General features: G+C 39.5%; 1 protein-coding gene across 1 annotated transcript; it reads right to left on the bottom strand.

Annotated features, from left to right (window-relative positions):
• Positions 1–12,165: 12,165 nt before the first annotated feature.
• LOC147640953 (uncharacterized) lies at positions 12,166–13,571 on the bottom strand. Its single transcript, XM_086809317.1, has 3 exons — positions 13,439–13,571; positions 12,561–13,329; positions 12,166–12,470 (listed from the first exon to the last, which is right to left on the bottom strand). The coding sequence occupies exons 2-3, from the start codon at positions 13,146–13,148 to the stop codon at positions 12,291–12,293; spliced, it is 768 nt and encodes a 255-aa protein (XP_086665443.1). The 5' UTR covers positions 13,149–13,329; positions 13,439–13,571; the 3' UTR covers positions 12,166–12,290.
• Between the last annotated feature and the right edge of the window lie 8,553 nt (positions 13,572–22,124).

Genomic DNA, 22,124 nt, shown 5'->3' with positions numbered 1-22,124 from the left:
TCCCCTTTCGGGTTTATGTCCTCTATAGGCTCCTTTTCACTGTTTTTTAATTTGACCTTGGTTTTAACAGTTTGTTGTCCTTTGTTTTTCTTGGTTTTAGAAGGTTTTGTTTTATCTTTTGGGTTCTGTTTTGAAGCATGTTCTTCTACCCATGTTGAGGTATTGTCATTTGCGTTCCTTTTAACTGTTTCTCGTGCCTTGGCTTATAAGCATGTAAGCACATTCAAGGGCACCGTGGACAATTGCCCGTTTTGTACACTTAAGATATTAAGAGTTGTATTTTGCATTGAAGTAACTCGTCTTGGGTAATCTTGGAACATGTGATCAATGCCACATTGTTCACACAGGTGTCAGTGACTATGGGCATGGAAGTATTCCAAACTGTGCAGTCTGCCACCTTGTGAGGTCCACGACAATAGAAACATTGAAGTGTTCGATTAACTGCCTCCTGAGTAGTTTTTACCCTTTGGACTGTTTCTGTTGGTGCACGGGAGATGGAGGTTTTGAGTACATTGTGGTGGATGAAGCGGGACACTTTTTAATATCATGGTCAAAGGTTTTACAATATATGCAGTATAGAAGAACACGTGCCTTGTATGCACAATGAGGATCGGGATGATCATAGTGATTACACTCAACACAAGGCATTTCGTTCCTCACTTTTAGAGGCATTAAGGATGTTTGGTTTTGAAGGTTTTCATTCTCTCTTAGAGATGTTGGCTATAAGGTTTTAAGCAAGGCTACATAAAATTCTGGGAATGTCAATTCCGAGATCGATCTTTCTTTTACCATTGCTTCACTTGGTTTAGATGAGGAACACCTCGTAGCATGATCATCTTCTAGCATGTTGTCATCTAAGCAACATTGATCGAATGTTTTCGGATTGGATACAATGATCAAGTTGTGTAAGTTATTATTCTTCAAGCATATCATGAAACATTCTTCAATTGAACATCGTTTAATTTTTCCCATGACTCACAACGTGAGTCCAAGAGTTTTATCCTAAGGATAAAATCTCTAATGGATTCAATTGGTTGACGCTCAATTGAATATAGTTCTGTTACTGCACTCCACCGATCACCTTGTCTAGAAAAGCCATGTATAAAGGTTGATCTCAAGGTTTTAAAGTTGGTCTTGATCGCCGGCATCAATGTGATGAACCATCGACTAGCTTTTCCCTCTAAGCATAAGTTCAACGCATGTACCTTAGTAGGGCAGTTGGGATTTTCAAAGGCTTCCATCTCTGTTTAAACATTTGAATGAATTGAACATGGTCTATTATTCCGTCATATTTGCCCATAATTTTAAAAATTTATACGACCGTATTTTTGTATGAGTCACTGAGGCCGTATATGAGTGCTCTTGTTGGAAGAGACTCAGTGAGTCCTTGGGCCATTTGCGAGAATGTTAGGCAAGGGGCCAAAGGCCGATGGAATCGAAGTGATAGGGGGTGTAAAACCTGATGACATGCTTGTTATTGTTATAGGCATGGCCAATGGCATTGGGAGGTGAATTTGTGGCATATATCTCAATGGCTCAAAGATGTCAGCCATTGGGTTCAGTCCTTATTGTGTAATCCCTGGCAATCCCTCTATCGTGGCCATGTCAGAGTGCCTAGATACTCTTTAATGAGGAATCACAATTTTTTTTTTGTATTCTCCCACAGCCCGTTACAACCTCAAGAGGCTTGGCATACTCTTCGTTGGGTCAAACTGGTGTCCGTTTACCCTAATTAGCTTAGGCGCTATACGCATGTGAACTACCTGAGATATTTTTCCAAAAAAAGCGTATGCTAGGAACTTCCCAAATGAAGAGGAGGTCCTAAAACCTATTTTCCGGGGTACCTCCACAAACAAACAATAAAATAAGGTTTTAAACAATATACACCATGTTTATATCCGAATCAGTGTAAACCATCACAAGCACTCAACGAGACATCACATCTCTCTAGTTGAAACTCTGAGCAAGTTGAATTCCTCTAGCCGTATATATCTTTGTGAGGTATCTTCAAGGAATTCCCAAGGTAGCTATGTATCTCTTGGTGAGTTATCTTTAAGGCATTCCTTTCCTTGGGATGAATCCCAAGTCTTCATTTCATAAGTCATTCCTTTCACTTCAAATAGAGTCATTTGTGCATAAAAAGGACCTCTCTAAGGTCACCCATTTGAATTCCTCTAGCCGTATATAACTTGGTGAGGTATCTTCAAGGCATTCCTTCCTTGGGATGAATCCCAAGTCTTCATTTCATAAGTAGTTCCTTTCACTTCAAATAGAGTCCTTTGTGCATAAAGAGGATCTTTCTGAGGTCACCCATTTACTTCTTTGATTTGTGTATTATCTTGATGTTGAAAATCTTTAAGATTCTTATGGATTTTCTTTACTGCACACTTAGAAACCTAGAGTTAAGGGCTTCTTCTTTCTCAAAGAGTTCTTAAAATATCCTAACGAATCCCAATCTTGGTTTCTTCTCTTGATCGGCTTCATTCCTTTTTATCCGTGGATGTAAATTCCTTCATAAACTTAAAAGGACTTTGCCTTTCTAATATGGGCACTTCTAGTCCTTGTCTTACCTAAATTTAGTATTATTCTTCAATCCCTATTAATATGGACTTTAATCTATTAATAAGGGTCACTAATTTGATCACATTAATGCACATAATAATTTTCTTTTACAATTTCTCTTCCAAAGCTTTAGGATATGGATTTGCACTTGATTTTGGTAGTTAAGTTTCTTCCAATATCCTTGATTTCAGGGTCAATCATGATTTTCTCTCTCTAAAGATATATTATCCTTGAAGAGATTTATCCAATCTATCCTACATCCCACAATTGCATAAAACAACTCCACTTGGCCATATAGAGAATCCTTGATATTAAAAGTTCATTTGGATTTGGCTTCCAAAATCAAATCTAGGGACTTTGGCTAATCTTACCCTTAATTTCAACCCCCTTACAAGTTAATTTCAAAGGTACAATTAGACCCTTTGCTCAAAATTTATGTTTTCTCTTATTCTTTTGTATTTTAAAGGTCTATTATATGATAAGCTCCAAATTTATGGTTTCTCTTATTCGTTGGTATTTTAACGGTCTATTCTATGATAAATTAAGTTTAAATAATAGACTATTAATCTCTACACAACTTCCAAGAACAGAGAATTCTAAGGTCCAAATTTGATCTTTATGTTGAGATATCAAGCTCAACTAGTGTTACAGCGGACATTGATGACCCACCTGGGTGATAGCTTTCGCATCTACACCACTGGCATGGTTGGTTGAGTAGAGAAGAAGAAGATAGAAGAAAATTCAGATATCCATCTCTCTCTTGTGTCTTGCTCTCTCGTGTGTGTGTGTGTGTGTGTGTGTGTGTTTGCTTGCTAGGGTTTGAAGCTCTCCCTCTCCCCCACATTCTCTTTATGGTATCATAGTCTGGTTCGTGTGAGAGCTAAGGAGGCAAGCAAGAGGCAAGAACAAGCAAAGATCTCTTTCCCCTTCTTGGTTTAGGTACAACACCCCCTCAGTAGCTCTCTGGGAGCTGCACATCTCCGATTGAGGAGCTATCTTTGCGGGAGCGGAGCTACAAGAAGGCAAGTGTATTATCTTATTGGACGTAGTTTTTTCGGCCAAATTCGCGTTTTGAGTGCGTTACGAGTCCCGTTTCGTCACTGCAGGGTATTTTCGATAGTTTTTAGAATTTCTAATAAAGAATTGTTTATGCTCGAAATCTGGTTATTGTAGTGCAACAGTGCATTTTGGAAGTGCAGACAGGGTTTGCACATGTATTGTTGATACTAGGTGTATGTACATGTACTCTGGTCACATTTGGTGACACACAGGCTGTGCTGAAGTACCGCTTTTGCAGTAGTTACAGGTGATACTGCTATATTACAGGTTGCATACAGAAGTTGTTTGTTTGCAGGTTATTTGGTTACTGAAGAAAAACATGTCGATTGTTAGTGAGAAGCTGGATAAGAATAACTTCCATGCCTGGAAGTTCAAAATGACCAACTTCCTAATGGGTAAAGGATTTTGGGATTATGTAGGAGACAATGAGGAGCCTCCAGAGTTATCTGAGGAGAATGCCACTCCTGCAGATATAAAGGCATTCAAGGATTAGAATCAGGGTGCAAGAAAAGTCATGTATTGGCTTTCAATTAGTGTCATAGGCACTATGATAGGACACATACAGGATGCAAACACTCCAGCAGTTTGTTGCATGGCAGAATCTGGTTCAGATGTTCCAGACTAACATAAAGGCAAGGAAGTTGTATTTAAAGAAAGAGTTACATAATGTGGAAAAGAAAAGCATTTCCATCAATGAATATGCCTTAAAGATCAAGGGCATTGTTGAATCCCTTGGGTCTATCAATGTATCAGTGGGAGGATGATGATTTGGTGAGTGTTTGTCTAAATGGGCTTGGCAAAGAGTAAAAGCCATTCAAGACCTCCATTACAGTTAGGGAGAATATTCCCAAGTTTTGGGACTTGATATCTATGCTGATCATAGAAGAAAAGGCGTTAGGTGAGGATTCTTCTTCACAAAGCAAGAACACATCGGAGGCCTTCTACTCTAATTCAGGTAGAGGTAGAGGTAGAGGCCGTGGTTGAGGCCAAGGTGGTGGCCGACAAGAAATCAAAATTTTGGACAACAACAGTCCAATGATTCACAACAGCAATCATATACAGGTGAAAGAGGTCACTCTAGAGGTAGGGGGAGCCAAAGAGGTCGAGGTGGTTGGCAAAGAAATCAAAATGCAAATAGCATAGAGTGCTATTACTGTGGCAAACTAGGACACATGGCAAAGGATTGCTACAAAAAACAGAATGACATTAAAAGTGGGAAGTTATAGCAAGGCAACTATGCATCATCTAGCATACATAGAGGTGATGAGACAGAAGTGAGTAGTTGTTTGTGATGTAGCACATGCTTAGTTCCATATAACAGGGGGGGATGTGTCAGGATCTCAAGATATATGGTATGTGGATTCTTTGCACCTCTAACCACATGACCAGTCATGCTGAGTGGTTTAGAGATATGTAGAAAATGGAAAAACCAGGTTATGTAGAAACAGGTGATGATACTGCGCATCCCATTGTGCATGTTGGTAAAGTGCCATTGTCTATGTAGGATGGCAAAATGAAGTACTTGGTTGATGTACTTCATGTTCCAAATATTACAAAGAACCTGGTTTCTGTTGGACAGATGGTTGAGCAGGGTCTGCAAGTGAGGTTTAATCCTCAAGGATGTTTTGTGGAAGACTTCAAAAATAAGTGTTGCTTGGTTGCAAAGGGTAACAAAAATGGTAGGATGTTTACTTTGGATGTAAACATGCCTGAGATAAAGGCAGCATGTTTGCGCATGGAACAGGTGTCATTGCAGATATTGACATATGGCACAAGTGCATTGGTCATGTGAATGTACAACGACTGAAGTCTATGCAGGCCCAAAATATTTTTGCAAGTTTGCCAAAGTTTAAGGTTGACGGTATGCATAAGGTATGTGAAGCATGCCAACTTGGTAAGCAGGCCAAACATACTTTCCCACATGAAAAATATGTCAGTGCAAGGCCATTGGATGTCATACATTCAGATGTATGGGGATCAACCAAGACTGCAACAATTGCAGGTTGCAAGTACTATGTTACATTCATTGATGATGATGAGGTGAACACACTAGGAAAGTGTGGGTTTATTTCATGAAGGAGAAAAGTGAGGTGTTTGCTCACTTTCAGAGATTTAAAGCCTTGGTTGAGAAGAAAAAAGGCATGCAAATAAAATGCCTAAGGTCAGATGATGGTGGGGGAGAATATTTCTCCAATGAGTTCAGCGATTTCCTGAGAAAGCAGGGAATCAAGAGGCAGTTTACGTGCAAGTACACTCCGCAACAACAGAATGGTGTTGTAGAAAGGAAAAACAGGCATATTGCAGAAGTGGTACGTGTCTTGATGGCTAAAAATAATATGCCACATTACTTTTTGGCAGAAGCAGTAGTAGCAACTACTATGTACATTATGAACAGGACACCCACTACAGTTGTTCATGGTATGACTCCTGAACAGAAGTTTACAAGCATAAGACCGGATATGTCTCACTTGAAAGTGTTTGGGTGTATTGCATATGTACATGTTCCTGGTGAAGTGAGAACAAAGTTGGATCCAAATACAGAGAAATGCATCTTCATTGGTTATGCTATGGAGCAAAAAGGTTATAGATGCTATAACTCTACCACTCATGAGGTGCGAGTAAATAGAGATGTTGTCTTCGATGAGATGAGTAGCTGGTATGCACCAGTAGTGAAGGCAACAGAAGATGCAGATATAAGAAGTGCTGATGTTGCACCACATGTAGAGCAGCAATTACAGGTTCTAAGTGGACCTGGGAGTCCTCGAGTAGTGGATCCAATGTTAGCCCATGGTTAGGCAAGTTGAGGAATGATGCACGTACACATGTATCACGAAAAAGGGAAGGAAAAGATAGATCAACCTTTTGTGCCTGATCTGTCAGTAGGTCACTCATATGTGGATGGTGACTTTAGTGGCTCTGAGCAGAGCCTTGATGAAGAGTTTGGCATTCCGTCTGTGGTGGTGGTTACTCTTGGTGTAAGGAGAACCAGGGCTGTTTTGAGGACACCTGGCAGTGATCCAAGTTTACACAAGTCTACGAGGGTTATAAACCCTATTGACACAGGTCTACGAGGGTTGGATATACAGCCCATCATTATGCTTACATGGTAAAAGCAATATAGGAGTTTGAGCCCACTTTCTTTGAGTAGGCAATTGGAAATAAGAAATGGGTAGATGCCATGGATGAGGAGATGGCAACATTGGATGTGAATGGAACATGGGAGTTAGTGACTTTGCCTAAGAAAAATAAGGCAATTGGATGTAAGTGGGTGTGTAAAGTCAAGCACAATGCTGATGGTTGAGTGAGCAGGTACAAGGCAAGATTGGTTGCCAAGGGCTATGCGCAGACTTATGGCATTTCCCCTGGATGCTTGCATAAGCTAGTCTTAGATCAGAAATCAGGGAAACCTATGCAAGTTGAATTGGCCAGTGGGAAGATTCTTTTCACTCACCTTGAGACAGATCAGACAGATCGTATTCAATTCAATCCAACCCCATTGCAAGAATGGCAACCGTGAGAGCTATCATTGCCATGAAGGGTTGGTATTTACATCAAATGGATGTAAAGAATGCTTTCTTGCATGGTGATTTGCAAGAAGAAGTGTACATGATGCAGTCACCAGGTTATGAGAGTTAAATTCATATGCCTCGATGTTGTCATAGAGGGGGATCCCAATCTAGAGGTGAAGGTTCCTTCTCAATTTGATATTGAAGGCAAAGAGAACTATATTCTAGAGACCTCCTTGTCCAATAGATATGTGCTAGTTAATCTTGCATTGACAGATGGTATTAGTGTTATTGATGTCAATGAACCAGGGCCCTTCAGAAAGGGTCGAGAGACCAAAGAAAAATGATAGTATATGTATGATGGATGATAAAAATCCATTAGCTATACCACTTGATTAAGAGAATTCCAACAAGCACAAGGAGTAGAGGAGACCTTGAAGACTCAAACACTGGCCACCAGTACAAGGGTGAGAAGATAAAAGCCCAACTGAATGATTTAGATAAGCCTTTACAAAACTCAGCAAGGCGAATTTCCATTCTTCACAAAATTCAAAGTGTCCTGAGAATTATTCTAATGTGAACTTTGAGGGGTTGTGTAAGTCTACATGAGGACCTAAAGGGTGCTAGGACCTCAGCATCTCCAAAGACTAGTGAGAGGTCTTCACATGTAGACCTTCACGATTTAAATGATAAGAAAGTCAAAGGGAAGAGTATAATCCTTTGGATCATGGGAGAATAGAAAGGCCATGTGTTGAGATCTTGGATTGTGAGTATAAAGAATGTAATACAGGTGGCAGAAGTGCCTAGGGTTTTACAATAATGATATCATCATGTAGTTTCCTCCTACATTCAGAAATGTAAATGATCTCATCATGGAGTTTCCTCCTACAATTTGGCAGAGGTGCCCAGGGTTTACAATAATGATCTCATCATGCAGTTTACAATAATGATCTCATCATGCAGTTTCCTCCTGCATTCGACAAAGTAAATGGTATGGATGAGATGGAACTTGGAGGCCTTGATTCAAAGAGGTGCCCAGGGTTTACAATAATGATCTCATCATGCAGTTTCCTCCTGCATTCGACAAAGTAAATGGTATGGATGAGATGGAACTTGGAGGCCTTGATTCAAAGAGCATCATCAAGAAGAATACCAACCCCACCATAGGTTGTGCGCACACAGTACATGAAGCAATGGACAAGGACCCCTATGTCGACGGTCTAAGACCTCTACATGGGGACATATAAATAGTTTAAAGAAGGAAGAATAAATCAACATAAGTAGATGTGGACAATAGCTTGCATCACCCAAGATATGTTATGGAGAACTAAGACATAAAGCAAAGAGGCCGACTGAGGAAGATCAACTTCTAAACACAAGGAGGAGTTGCTCGCGCCGCAGGAGAGGAGGAGAAGGCGGTGTGGCTAGCCTAGAAGTTTAAGAGGGCAGCCAAATGGGTCTTGTTGTCAAAGTGATGGTCCATAAAACTTTCTGGGCAATTATTAGAAGAACTGCACCCAACTCAAGGTCAAGTGTTTTGGCTTAATAGATGGGAAACTATAAGTGCAGTCGATATATTCAGGGCTATGCCAAGGTGTGCCAGATCCTTACTTCTACTCTAAGACGAAGCATGCAAGACCAGGAGGACCTAAAGTGCAGTCGATATATTCAAATCTATGCCAAGGTGTGCCAAATCCATACTTTTACTCTAAAAGGAGACACCTAGGACTAGGAGGACCTAAGCCACAAATGATGTGCTTTGCAATGATGATGCTACACATACTTGGCACATAGATCATAGCATTACACATGTTCCTGCCAAAGAAGTTCCATTAGTGTGGAGAAGAACAAACGTCACAATGATGGAACACGTACTTGGCACATAGATCATAGCATTACACATGTTCCCGCCGAAGAAGTTCCATCAGTGTGGAAGAACAAACGTTACAATGATGGAAATAAACACCTTAGTCAAATGCAGGTTTTAGATAACAAAATGATAAATCATTCCACTCTCCCTCCAAGAGCATTAAATTGTGTACATCAAGGACACACATGATCACCAAATGATGCGTTTTAAGGATTAGTATCAACCCCAAAAGATGCACATCATGGATCAACATTGGCCCTAAGTGATGCACATCATGGATCACCATCAATGCCCATGACTCATGGAGCTAACTGTAACACAACACGAGACCTATGAAATCCAAGGAGGATGAAAACGGAATCAAGAATGATGAGGATTACGAGGTGCTATCATGGGAGAAATCATAGTGGATCCTACACATAACACGTTATCTTTCATGTGGCTTTGTGAAGGAGGGGGTTGTATATGATGTGCATATAAAGATGAAACCAGTGTGCACATAGCGTGATGGATATAATGCTGAAGAAAGACATACTATATTTTTATCTCAAAAATTTAAATATAAAAACAATACGCTAATTAATGAGAGAAAGTCATATTCTTACCATTGTTCTTTGTAATTCGATTATTTGGATGCAAGGAGATTTCTTTGTGCATATACACATGTTAGACTAGTGCCTCCATTGTTATACTCCCACTAATATTTCTACTTCTAAAGTCTCTTATTCTACCTTTCCAATGCTTTGTCCAATCCCCTTTGTTCTTTGTCTTGACTTTGAAAAAACCTTGATTGTTTAGCATACATTAATCCCCATTCAAACTTATTGTATGTATCCTTAATCCATATTTTGTCATCATCTCTTATGTTTTGTACCTCAATACTATGCATAGAACTTATAATCTTCTAAGCATCTAATGAACCTTACACCTAAAAATAATACTAAGAACCAAAGAGTGATGATGAATGTAAAATGTATTAACTTATAGCTCTTTAAAGAAGATGTTAGTAGATAAAGCAAATCCTTAAACCTGTAGGAAAACAACCATGTAAAAGAAAAACATCATGGAAGATTACCAAAAAAGTATAACTCATAGACCAAAAAATGAACCTAAAGATTTCTTATTACCTACTCCAAAAAAATTCTACAAACATCATGGAAGATTAACTCTAAATCTAAAGTCTAAAAACTTAAAGATTGCTTATTGCCTACTCCAAAAAATAAGAGCACCAAAGCTTAAAAATAAAAAGCTGAAACCTACAACATAACACACATTATCAGTAACTTGGTGCCCAAAAAACTAATCAAATAATGACAAACATCAACAAGGTGTAATAAACGATTAGAATCATAAAGACTTGAAAAAGCTGGCATACCTAGGAAAATCTATGGTGGTAGGGTTGAATTAGGATTAGAAAAAAGGGGGGGATAGAAAAAGAGAAAATGTGGAAAGGGTGAAAACAAAAAGTAGGAAGGCATAAATTCTAGGATTAGGAAAAAGGGACACGTGTCGGGGGGGATCCCATTGTCTTTGGTTAACTTAATTTGAAGAATTTGATATTGGGTCTATTGGCCCTATCCCTTTGAGGAGGAAGCAGGAGCAATTGTGCAAGGGCGGAGGCCGTCACCACTGACATGAACCAATAAGCCTTTTACAACAAGGGCATTTATGACCATAAAACTCCATAAAGAGTAATTTGCTCCATCTAATTTCTACTCTTTGGAAAGATTACCAAACAAATCATTTGCAAAGTTGTTGGCCATACGTAACTGTTGGAGAATTTGAGAAAGAAAGATGCTAAAATAAATCTTGAAATGATAGAGTAGCAACAGTAGCTACTGCTATTGAACTCTCTAAAAAGTTGCTAGAAATTATCAATCGAATCGTCAATTGAAGTCTCTGATAGGACCATTGGGTTCATGGATCGTCTAATTTATCAATATAATAGAGAAGTCGCCTCTCCCAAGGGTAACCCCAAAGAACCAACAATTGTTGACCAAGATTCTAGAGGGGAATGAGATGAAGAAGGAAGAGCAAGACAATCCTTGAAGGCTCTCAATGAGATGAAGGAGGAAGAGCAAGAGTGTCTATATCGAGTCCTTGAAGGCTGAGAGCCCCGCTAGCTCAAATCCCCAGCCACCATTATATCAACATATGGCAACACAGACCCAGTTGCCAAGCCATAGTGCAAACTCCCCAAGATAGGGATATTAATGCTTCCAAGGGCCAACACAAGGGACCTAACGGTGTGGTTGAGCGTCCTATAAAAAACGCCATGGTTGCAGCACCACTAGCACACTACTTTGCGGGGGGTGGGGAGGGCGGGGGGATATAGATCACACGTACAAGGATTACCCCTTAGGAGCATCCTCGTCAAACCCAACCCCATATTCAAAATAGTTGGCAAGTCTCAACTTGCTAAGTGTGAGATGGGTGTGTCTAAACCGTTCCTCTTAACGCAATTACATGTTTGCAAATCCGGACATCAGTAGTAGCAAGAGATATGCTTCCACCTCTCACGTGCAAAGGGCTCATGCACAGTTCTCCTCAATAAGAGGAGAAAGAGGACACAAATTGGAAGAGGTCGTGGCCTAAACACCAGGTGACCACCATAATTATTAATTCCTATTTTCAAAAACATATCTTCATTTATTTTCCATTCAAGTTCCAAATTCTCATCAAGCTTGGTAACTTAAGATGAAACCTAAAACATAAGGACGATTTTTATTAACCTCCACTATCTTTATTCACATTATGTAAGAGTGAACTAAATGGCAATCTTTTTAAGTGCCTCTTCACTTCTTGGTATAAATTTATGCAATACAATTAGTTTTGTGGTAGAACTACCTATGTTACTTAACACCTATGTAACCTAACACCCAAGTATTGCCCATGGTATGACTACTCTAAATCCAATGTAATAAGCAAAGAGAAGAATTTGTCATTGCCCAATGTAATAAACAAAGAGAAGAATTTGTCTACAAGAAAGAGAGTAGCAAGAGATGTGAAACCTTCTTTTTCATGGTTGATTATTTTCAATAGACTTCACTAAACTAGAAACTAAACTTGCATTGCTTAGAATTCACCTTCTACATAGGCACTCCACCCTATTGTAAATCAAATCTCATTTGACAAAACAACTCTTGCTCGACAAAGAAGAGACAAAACTTCTTCAATAAAATCTTTCTATTAAGATGCAAGATTGTCCGGGGGAGGTATAAAAACCACATCTATAATACTATACTTAACCCTCTACAATACTATTTTTGAAAAGACAGGAATGGAGGAAAACATTACTGCACTTTCTTATTAGGCACGCCTTTCTTTGCGCTAATGGCTTCATCTCTTTGCTTGAAATGTCGCTCAAAGGCTCGTGGTAAGAAGCGTGGGATGAGGAAGAAGAAGAAATTAATGGAGAAATAGATCAGGTTTGCCAATGCGAGGCCTCGTCCAAACCACAGCCAAGCAACATCCTGCAACAAAGGCAGCAAACGAGCTTCGAATCAATAAGAGCAACTACAGCATAAACCAATTTAATGTTTTCGAACTGATTTTGCTGCTACCTGAATCCAAGGGTTGGGGGGGAGGGCGGTGCGGAAGACGGTGGTTTTGGCCCATTCGCAGAGCGTGAAGAGGCGGCGGCCCGTGTAGAGGAGGGGTAGGACGGCGCGGACAGGCGGCGAGAACATGGCCAGGGAGCTGATCAAGTTCTCGCTCAACACTTGGGCAGACAACAGAAACAGGTGGGGGGTGGCCGCACGCACGGCGGCCTGGTCCCCGCGTGCGAACCCGCCCAGAACGTAGGCGAGGGGCAGGAAGAGGCCCACGATGGTGCCCAGGATGGTGTAGAGCTGGAACATGCGGCTGCCGTGGAAGACTTCCTTGGCGGAGCTGGGGTGGGCGTAGCTCTTGAACACCAGCGTGTTTAGAAAGAAAAGGTAGAGTGTGAGGAGTATTGGGAACGCCATGTCCAGCAGTGGTACAAGGCCGCTCGCAGAAAACACCGCTATGAAGGCCACCAGCTGAAGCTCGATTATCCTGAAGGAACCCATCAACCCCCCCACTATACCCCCCCTGTCCTCCCTCGCTTTCCCTACCTCCTCACTTAGCACTGACCTCGTCCCTCCTGCCGCCAGCGTCAACCCAGACATAACTCCTGCAGCTTGATTATAATCCCTGTAAATACAACGTTAATTATCTATCTTAATCCTTTGAGATAATAAACCCTCCTTCCTTGCTTCCTGATCACCAGCTTTTGGAGATGAATACAGATAAAGAAACCCTCTCTTCACCCTCAACAAACACCCAAACAGTTCAACGCAAAATTATGACCTGCAATAATCACAAAAACGCCAAACAGTAATCACAACATGCACACAATTTTAATCACAAGGAGCCATCTAATAAAGGTTTTTAATTTACAAAACACTTGTAAGCTCACCTGCACGAAGCTGCACGAAGCCTTGGGCCGTTAACCGATGAGCAGTTACGGAAGAACGAGGAGAAGGGTAGAGTCGAGAGCAATGTGGAAACAAACTGTAAAGCTCCACCGATTAATAAAATGCAATGGAAGTCAAATACAGCAAAGACAGGTGTTTCGTTCCCAGGAAAATACGGCCCCGATTGATTTGGAGAAGTCCGCCACCTTACGTGGTTGCATCCACTTGCTTCCACCTGTCTACGTACGTGTCGCACTCCAGCATGCCACTCCCAATGACTCAACTTACTTCGGAAAATTCCCCGTTTGATTTTACATAACCTTTGGACCTTCTGGCTCCCCAAAAGACCCTCCAAAACTTCACAAAACAAATTCCCATAAGTCCAAGTCAAGCTGACTTGGGAAAACGCCTTAACATGTGCAATCGAAAAAGCCGAGATCGAAAGAGAGAGGTGGGCGGGAAGTGGGACAGAGACTGAGTATGCCAATAAGACCAACCCAAACAAAGTGAACATTGCCCCCATGGAAAAAGGATCACCTGACTTGAGTCTACAACTGTTAAGTGTGCAAGGTATATTGTTCCACTAAACTTTGTGAAAAGCCACTAGTAGGCAAAGTTGCAAGCATCAACCAAAGAAGCAACCAAGCCTATTCATAAGCAAAAAGCTCAAGCTTTGACTTCAAAGTAGCCAGCTCAAAAGCGTGAGGCACGAGCCTTGAAGGTTAAAACTAGAAAAAGGACAAGAAGGATGGGTTTTAAAAAAACCTCCAAGAGCACACAGAAATGCACCATGTGAAAGTTATAAAGAACAACGACATTATCACAATAAGGAGTGGTTCTGATAAGAGTTTTAAGGTTGCATCCCTTGGTGAGATAGCTGAGGAAATCTAACTGAGGATAAACGGAAGCCCCAATCAATCCTAGTCAACTTCCCAAAGCCTTGAAAGGATACCTCAACCTAGCATTAGAAAAAAAGCATGAGTAAAGCAAGCTCTAAAGCTTGTAAGAAAAGTGCACTAACTTATAGCCAATTCTTGAGAAAGTGGTAGAATTCAAACCTCTAACACTTCTTGAGTGCAGCCACTTGAGTGCATCCTAGACCCGATTCTAGAACAAGTCTAGCCTCACAATGAAGCTCAAATCTTGCCTAAATTGGTGGTTCCCCCAAAGGTGGATATAATGAAAGAACTTAAAGACCCCAAAGCCACAAAAGTTAGACGAGCATTGGTCAATGCAGTGGTTGATGTCGAAGATTCAAAAGGAGAGGCCGAAGCATGCCTCTAGTGGGTCAACATACAATGTTCTCTAATGAATTTATTTCAAAGGCTAGACCTTAAAGGGAGGAATTATTACACATACCTTACACAATTGCTTGTCTGATACAATCTCCTAGTGAGTACAAATATCATCCAAGGACATATCATCAAATACCATCTCCTAGTGAGTGTAAATATCATCCAAGTTATTAGAGAACATACAATGTTCTCTATTAGGCTTTATTTCAAAGGCTAGACCTTTATTTATCATCTATCTCACAAGCTACAATGTTCTCTAATGACTTTATTTCAAAGGCTAGACCTTTATTTATCATCTATTTCACAAGCTTTTCAAGAGAGAGATCTCACTAGCTTTTCACCGTCATGCACCATACTGATGACAAATCTGATCGTAACTATTACTTTTGCAAAAGGGAAAGCTCTGCAACAACAAGCTAAGTTTGATTTGCCTTCAGAAGTTACTACTCTATGTTAATTAGTTTGTCTATTTTTACTACTCCAGACCTTACAGTGTATGGAGCACACTAGTTTACACCAATAGACTGGGATTAATTTCTAACAGTGTTAGTTGGTTGTATAAGTCAAGCTACAACTTAGGGCAAGAAACTTGCATTGCATGTATCACTTAATATTTGTGGTCTTAATCAAATTTTTCTCCTTAGTTCTTATCAAAAAATTATCTTAACTATATCTAATCCTAACCTTTTTTGTGAATCTAGACTTAATTCCCTTGATTAAGCTTCCAACATGCTTAATCTTTCTACATAAGTCCTTAAGAATTATTGTTCTTCTTGTTGTTAATCACTTTCTTGATCAAGAACTTCTTAGATGGCAATTAATCACCCAAGTGATGCAAAATGTGTCACACAATTGATTGCGAGAACTTGATCGATGTTACACCATTTCCACACAATTCACAAATCTTGCTTTTCTTGTAGTAATTTCAACAAGAATCCAACAATTATGCTTTTTTTTACTTGAATCCAACAATTATGCTTTTTTTAACTTGAGTTTTCAACAATATTCATGGTTTCTTAAAGTTTGTAGAAATTTCTTTTAAAGAAGCACAATTACTTAGAAGTGATCAAGATTAGGAAAGATTTGATCAAGAATCACTGATATGAAGTCTGCTCAAGATTTTATTTATGCACTTAAATGTTTGCAAACTTTATAAATATGCACCAAGATTCCTCTAAACTTCACTTTGCATATTACACTAAACTTAGAGAATAGGATTTCTAAAAATAGTGATTAGTATATATCCAAAAATGATTAACACTAATTTCATTTCTAATCCACATTATCAAGATAAGAGTGATTCTAAAAAAACAATGTAAAACTTAATCCAAAAATAATAACTATCAAGATCAAACCCAAAAGCTACCAAGATTTTAAAAAGAGCAATGCAAGGAAGGGATCTTGGGATGGAGATGGCGATTACACTCATGAAGGGAGTACCACCATAGATCCACTCATAATTGGGAGTAGCACCTAGACATGGGAAGTCTGCCATGACACAACGTTGCACTGATTAGCATGGTGTGCATACATGTGCTACTCAAGGGAGTAGCCACCATGGAAGCTTGGGCCATAAGCTCCGAGAAAGATAAAGTTTATATTATCAAAGATATCAAAATGTACAGTAGTCCTAAGGCTGATGCCTTTTATAGTCCCCAAGGCCATATACCCAAATCCCACATGCTAAATATGCCCTAAGCCTCCATGTGCCTAGGTCCATGCCCCATGTGCATGTGCATCCTAAAATTATTTTGTTAGATTTTTCAATTTAATGCTTTGGCAGGGTAGAGCATGAGCTCAATGTCATAAAAGTACTTTCAATTTTTAAAAGGATAGTCTAAAACCCTAATTTTCTCTGGTAGTCTAAAAGTACTTTCAATTTTTAAAAGGATTCTTTGATTTAAAAAAAATACAAAATTAGAAAAATCCTATTTTTTTTCCAAATTTGTACCTTCTGTTTGTTGTTGGTTTACTGGCATGGCTGGTTCACAGTGGGGAGCAAACGACCAGCTACTATGGATTGATGCATACAAGTGCATGAGTCATTATGCTACTACAAGTGGCACTTATGGGCTACTACTAAATGCAGAGTATTAAGTAGGTATGTGCTACTACAAGTAGCACTAATGGGCTACTACTATATGTAGGAGTATGGGCTACTACTATATGTAGGCGTATTGTGCTACTACTATATGCAGGAGTATTGTGTATGTATGTGGCTGCCACACAGAGGTGGCAACATTGTGGGGGAAAGCATCACCACATGCAAAGGGGGCTACATGTAGAGGGGCTAAAGTGGATGCACACAGGGAGCTAGGTGTCTTGTGTGCTTGACTGAGCTTAGGGCTTTGCTAAGCTAAGCTATGCTAAACTAGGCATTTTAAGAGAGGAGATAGAAGAAGAACATGGTAAGTAGCGGGGAAAGGAAAGAAGGTGGGAAGTAGAGAAGGAAAGAGTCATGCTTAGATACCAGGTTGTATTTTAGGGTTAAGATTAGGGTTCAACTATGGTGGCTAAAACAGTGAAGCAACCATGGTTGAGTGAAAGACAGTACAAGATAATGATTGCACAAAACTCAAGCATGACAGTCATTCTAGAGATTGGCATAGTTATAGAGCCAGCTCATTTAGTTGGGTTCACACTATAGAGAACCCTAGTATGTATTTGGTTGAGTACTTTTTCATATGTGTGTACTCCTATCTTTGTATATGGTGTGTTGAGTGTTGAGTGAAGGAGAAGAAGATTTTCGGCCTCTCACCTTGTGTGTTCTCTTTTAGGGTTTTGTGAGTGTGTGTGTGTTTGCAAGAGCTCAAACTCTCTTCTCCCCTGCATCTGTTCATGATATCAGAGCTTGGTTCATGCTAAGGGCTGAGCTGCAAGCAAGAGAAGCACAGGAAACGGTACGAGGGTAAGAGCGTCAACTACTCTTTCCTATTTGTATTGGTTGGCGACTACACCCTTGTCGGGAGCTCTACGGGAGGCGCTGGCAAACGATCTCTGATTGAGGAGCTTTCCTCTCGTAGGAGTAAAGCTATAGGGCAACTATACTGTCCTATCGGACAAAATTTTTTTTTGGCCGAAAACGCATTTCGGGTGCGTTACGACCTCCGTTTTTTAGAAAGCAGGCGATTTCGAGCACTGCGGGTAAGTCATCGATTCTTTGCAAAACTCTGTTTTAAGAACTGCAGGAAGACAGATTGGTTGTGCAGACATTGTGTGTGCTGCAAAGGAGGTCAACAGTTTCCATTGGGTGTATGTATGCACATTGAAGTCACTGGTTGTGACATTTGAGTGTACTACGGTACCGCTGTAGAAAATACAGCAGTCTGTACAGGACAAACCAGAGTGCTGTTTCTGGTAAATTTGTGTGTCTGGCAAGATGTCAAATGATGGCATAAAAAACCAGATTGTTGCTGAGAAGCTTGATAAGAACAACTTCCATGCTTGGAGATTCAAGTTGATGAATTTCCTGATGGTTGGGAAAGGGTTATTGGGACTATATAAAAGGTGAGCATGAAGAGGCACCAAAGATACCGGAGATCAATCTGACTGCTACAGATGTGAAAGAGTTCAAGGATTGGAACCAAGGAGCCAGAACAGTTATGTATTGGCTCTCTATCAGTATACATGACACTATGATTGGGCACATACAGGATGCCAAGTCCCCCAAGGAGGCGTGGGACACCTTGGTAAAACTAAATGAAACAAATACCAAGGCACGAAAGATACAGTTGAAGAATGAACTTCGTACTGTGGAGAAAAAGAGTATGTTTGTGAAGGACTATGCATTGAAGATAAAGGGTATTGTGGAATCTCTTGCATCTATTGGTGTTTCAGTAGATGATGATGATAAGGTGAAAGTTTGTCTACGTGGTCTCGGGCCACAATACAAGGCGTTCAAGACGTCTATTCAGACTCGGGAAAACATTCCCAATTTTACAGATTTGGTGTCTATGTTGATTATATAAGAGAAGAGCTTGGGTGAAGACCAACAGTCTTCACAAAACAAAAACAGTTCAGAGCAACAGGCCTTCTACACAAGTTCAGGAAGAGGAGGCCGTGGACGTGGTCAAGGAGGTGGCCGAACAGGTAATCAAAATTATGGCCAGCAGCAGCAACAACAACAGTCCCAGAATTCACAACAACAACAACAACAACACGCAGGTGGAAGAGGCCAATTCAGAGGCAGGGGGAGTCAAAGAGGTCATGGATACTTCTCCAATGAGTTCTCTGAATTTTTAAAGAAAAATGGTATTCGGAGACAGTTTACATGTAGATACACTCCGCAGCAAAATGGAGTTGCTGAGCGGAAAAACAGGCACATTGCTGAGATTACGCAAGCATTGATGGAAGAGAAGAATATGCCGCATAGCTATTGGGTTGAGGCTGTTTCTACAGCAGTTTACATCATGAATAGGACTCCAACTGCAGCCATACATGATGTAACTCCATAGGAGAGGTTTACTGGCAGAAAACTTGATTTGACTCATCTAAAAGTTTTTGGATGCATTGCATATGTGCATGTGCCAGATGAGCTGAGAACTAATTTGGATCCAAAAGCTGAAAAATGTGTGTTTATTGGATATTCCCTTGAGCAAAAGGGATACAGGTGTTATAACCCTGCTACACGTGAGTTGAGGGTAAGTAGGGATGTTGTTTTTAATGAGATGAGCAGCTGGTATGCTGCTGAAAAAGAAGCTGTTGGGGCTGATGTGAGTGGAAATGTTGGGGCTGATGTGAGTGGAAATGTTGGGACTGATGTGAGTGGAAATGTGGTTGCACAAAATGCAAGTCAGCAATCACAGTCTTTGGGTGGACCAGGAGAGTCCTCATCTAGTGGTTCAGTTGATAGACTATGGAGTGGTAGGCTAGTTAATACCAGTCCTGCAAATGTGATTAGTACATCACATAAAGGTAAAGAGAAAGTGGTTGAGCCCCTTAGTATGCCTGACATTTCTGCAGGGCATTCTCATGTTGATGGAGAGTCTAGTGGCTCAGAGATGAGCCTTGATAGAAACTTGGGATACCAGCTATGAGAACACCTGGTGTAAAGAAGACTATGGAAGCCATGAATGCAAAGCTGCGAAGATCTGGGAGAGTGAAGAATCCTGTGCAGAGGTTTACCTATGATGGTTATGTGGCACATCACTATGCATACATGGCAAAGGTTGTGCAGGTTGTAGAGCCCACATGCATTGATGAGGTTGTTGGAAATGTGTCTTGGGAGAAAGTTATGGATGAGGAGATGGATGCACTATATGGAAATGAGACTTGGGATTTAGTGCAATTGCCTGAAGGCAAGAAAGCCATTGGTGGATGCAAGTGGGTGTACAAAGTAAAACATAACAGTGATGGAAGCATAAGCAGGTACAAGGCTAGATTGGTAGCCAAAGGATATGCGCATACATATGGCATTGATTATGAGGAAACTTTCAGCCCAGTTACCAAGATGGCAACAGTGAGAGTTGTGATAGGAGTGGCTGTGTCAAAGAAATGGTCTTTATATCAGATGGATGTAAAGAATGCATTCTTGCATGGGGAATTGCAGGAAGAGGTGTATATGTTGCAACCACCTGGTTATGAGGATGTGAGTCACCCCGAGCATATGTGTAGGTTGAAGAAAGCCTTGTATGGCTTAAAACAAGCACCAAGAGCATGGTCTGACAAGATTTCTGAATATCTTGTCACTATTAGCTTTCATGTAGCCAATGTAGATTTCTCTCTGTATGTGAGACACAGTGATAGAGGGGTTGTGCTTGTTGTCATCTATGTAGATGACTTGATCATTACGGCGGGGGACCCTGATGCAGAGATCTTTGATGTAAAGATCTTGCTTAGACAGAAGTTTGAGATGAAGGATCTGGGGGAGCTCAAATATTTCTTGGGCATTGAGGTGATTAGGTCACCACATGGTATTGGATTACTGCAGAGACAGTATGGCTTGATCACTTCTCATACGCATCTTATCACATCCTAATATCTATTTATAGAATACAAGAGAATTCTTATATTTGATATAAGATTCTTTACGCATCTATTTATGCATAAATTTCATTTTAAGGAGAATAACACTTTCGAAATAAAAATCAATCTTTTATGCATCTTCCTATGCATAAATTCATTTTAAATGAGAATGACACTTTTGAGTTAAAAATCAATCTTTTATGCATCTTCCTATGCATAAATTCATTTTAAATGAGAATGACACTTTTGAATTAAAAATCAATCTTTTATGCATCTTCCTATGCATAAATTAAGAATTAATAAAAATAACACTTTTTGGATTAATTTAAATTCTTTATGCATCTATCCATGCATAAATCCAATTTAGTAGAAATTACACTTTTAGAATAAAATAATTTCTCTTATGCATCCTATTTATGCATAAAATCAAATATGATAAAAGTAATATTTTTATAATAAAATAATAATCTTTTATGCATACCTCTATGCATGAAAATCAATTATGATAAAAGTAACACTTTTTCAATAAAATAATATTCTTTTATGCATATCTCTATGCATGAAAATCAATTATGATAAAAGTAACACTTTTACAATAAAATAATAATCTTTTATGCATACCTCTGCATGAAAATCAATTATGATAAAAGTAACACTTTTTCAATAAAATAATAATCTTTTATGCATACCCCTATGTATAAAAATCAATTATGATAATATAAAAATCAATTTCTCCATGATTACAATGAAATTCTTTCAATTAATCTAGGATGATAATTCCTAGAATATGTTAGGAAGTCCTCTTTTCATGCTATGAAATTATTTTATGTGTAATTTTTATAAAAATTTTACCATAGCTCCGTTGCTATGACTGATAAATCTCAATTATTTTAAAAGATAAAGCTTATCATTAAGAAAATGATTAGAATGATCCCTAATTGGATCATTAACCCATAATGGAATGAATCATCAACAATATTCATACATAAACTAAGAGCATAGAAAAAAGCCATTAATTTGACCTCAAGCATAGATTAGTCTTGGATTAAGGAAAAGCTTTATGAAAAGCTTCATTTGGATTGAGAATAGGTCATGAGTATGACCATTTCTTGAGTGAGAGAGAGAAATTACATAAAAACCATTAGAATTAAGCATAAATAAAAATTTATGTACTTCTTTACTATCATTCATCAATTAAACTACCATTCATCAATTAACTTCAATAGCATTCAAAAACCATTCCAATTAAGCTTCTCAAGCTTGAGAGGGGTTGAGAAGAGAGAAACATTGAGAAATTATAGAAAAGATCAAAATTTATCATTTACCTTACAAATTGCTTGATTCTTTGTTCACGGTAGAGGCCCCCAACCAATCAATTGGTTTAGTATGTTGATGGAGCCACCAATGGGAATTGAAGAAAGAGGGAAGC

Source organism: Cibotium barometz, chromosome 2 (assembly GCF_041138505.1).
Source record: "Cibotium barometz isolate CiBa-2024 chromosome 2, ASM4113850v1, whole genome shotgun sequence".
In the NCBI taxonomy this organism is placed as follows: Eukaryota; Viridiplantae; Streptophyta; class Polypodiopsida; order Cyatheales; family Cibotiaceae; genus Cibotium; species Cibotium barometz.
The sequence above is the reverse complement of the archived record's forward strand: the minus strand, read 5'-3'. Positions and strand labels throughout refer to the sequence as shown.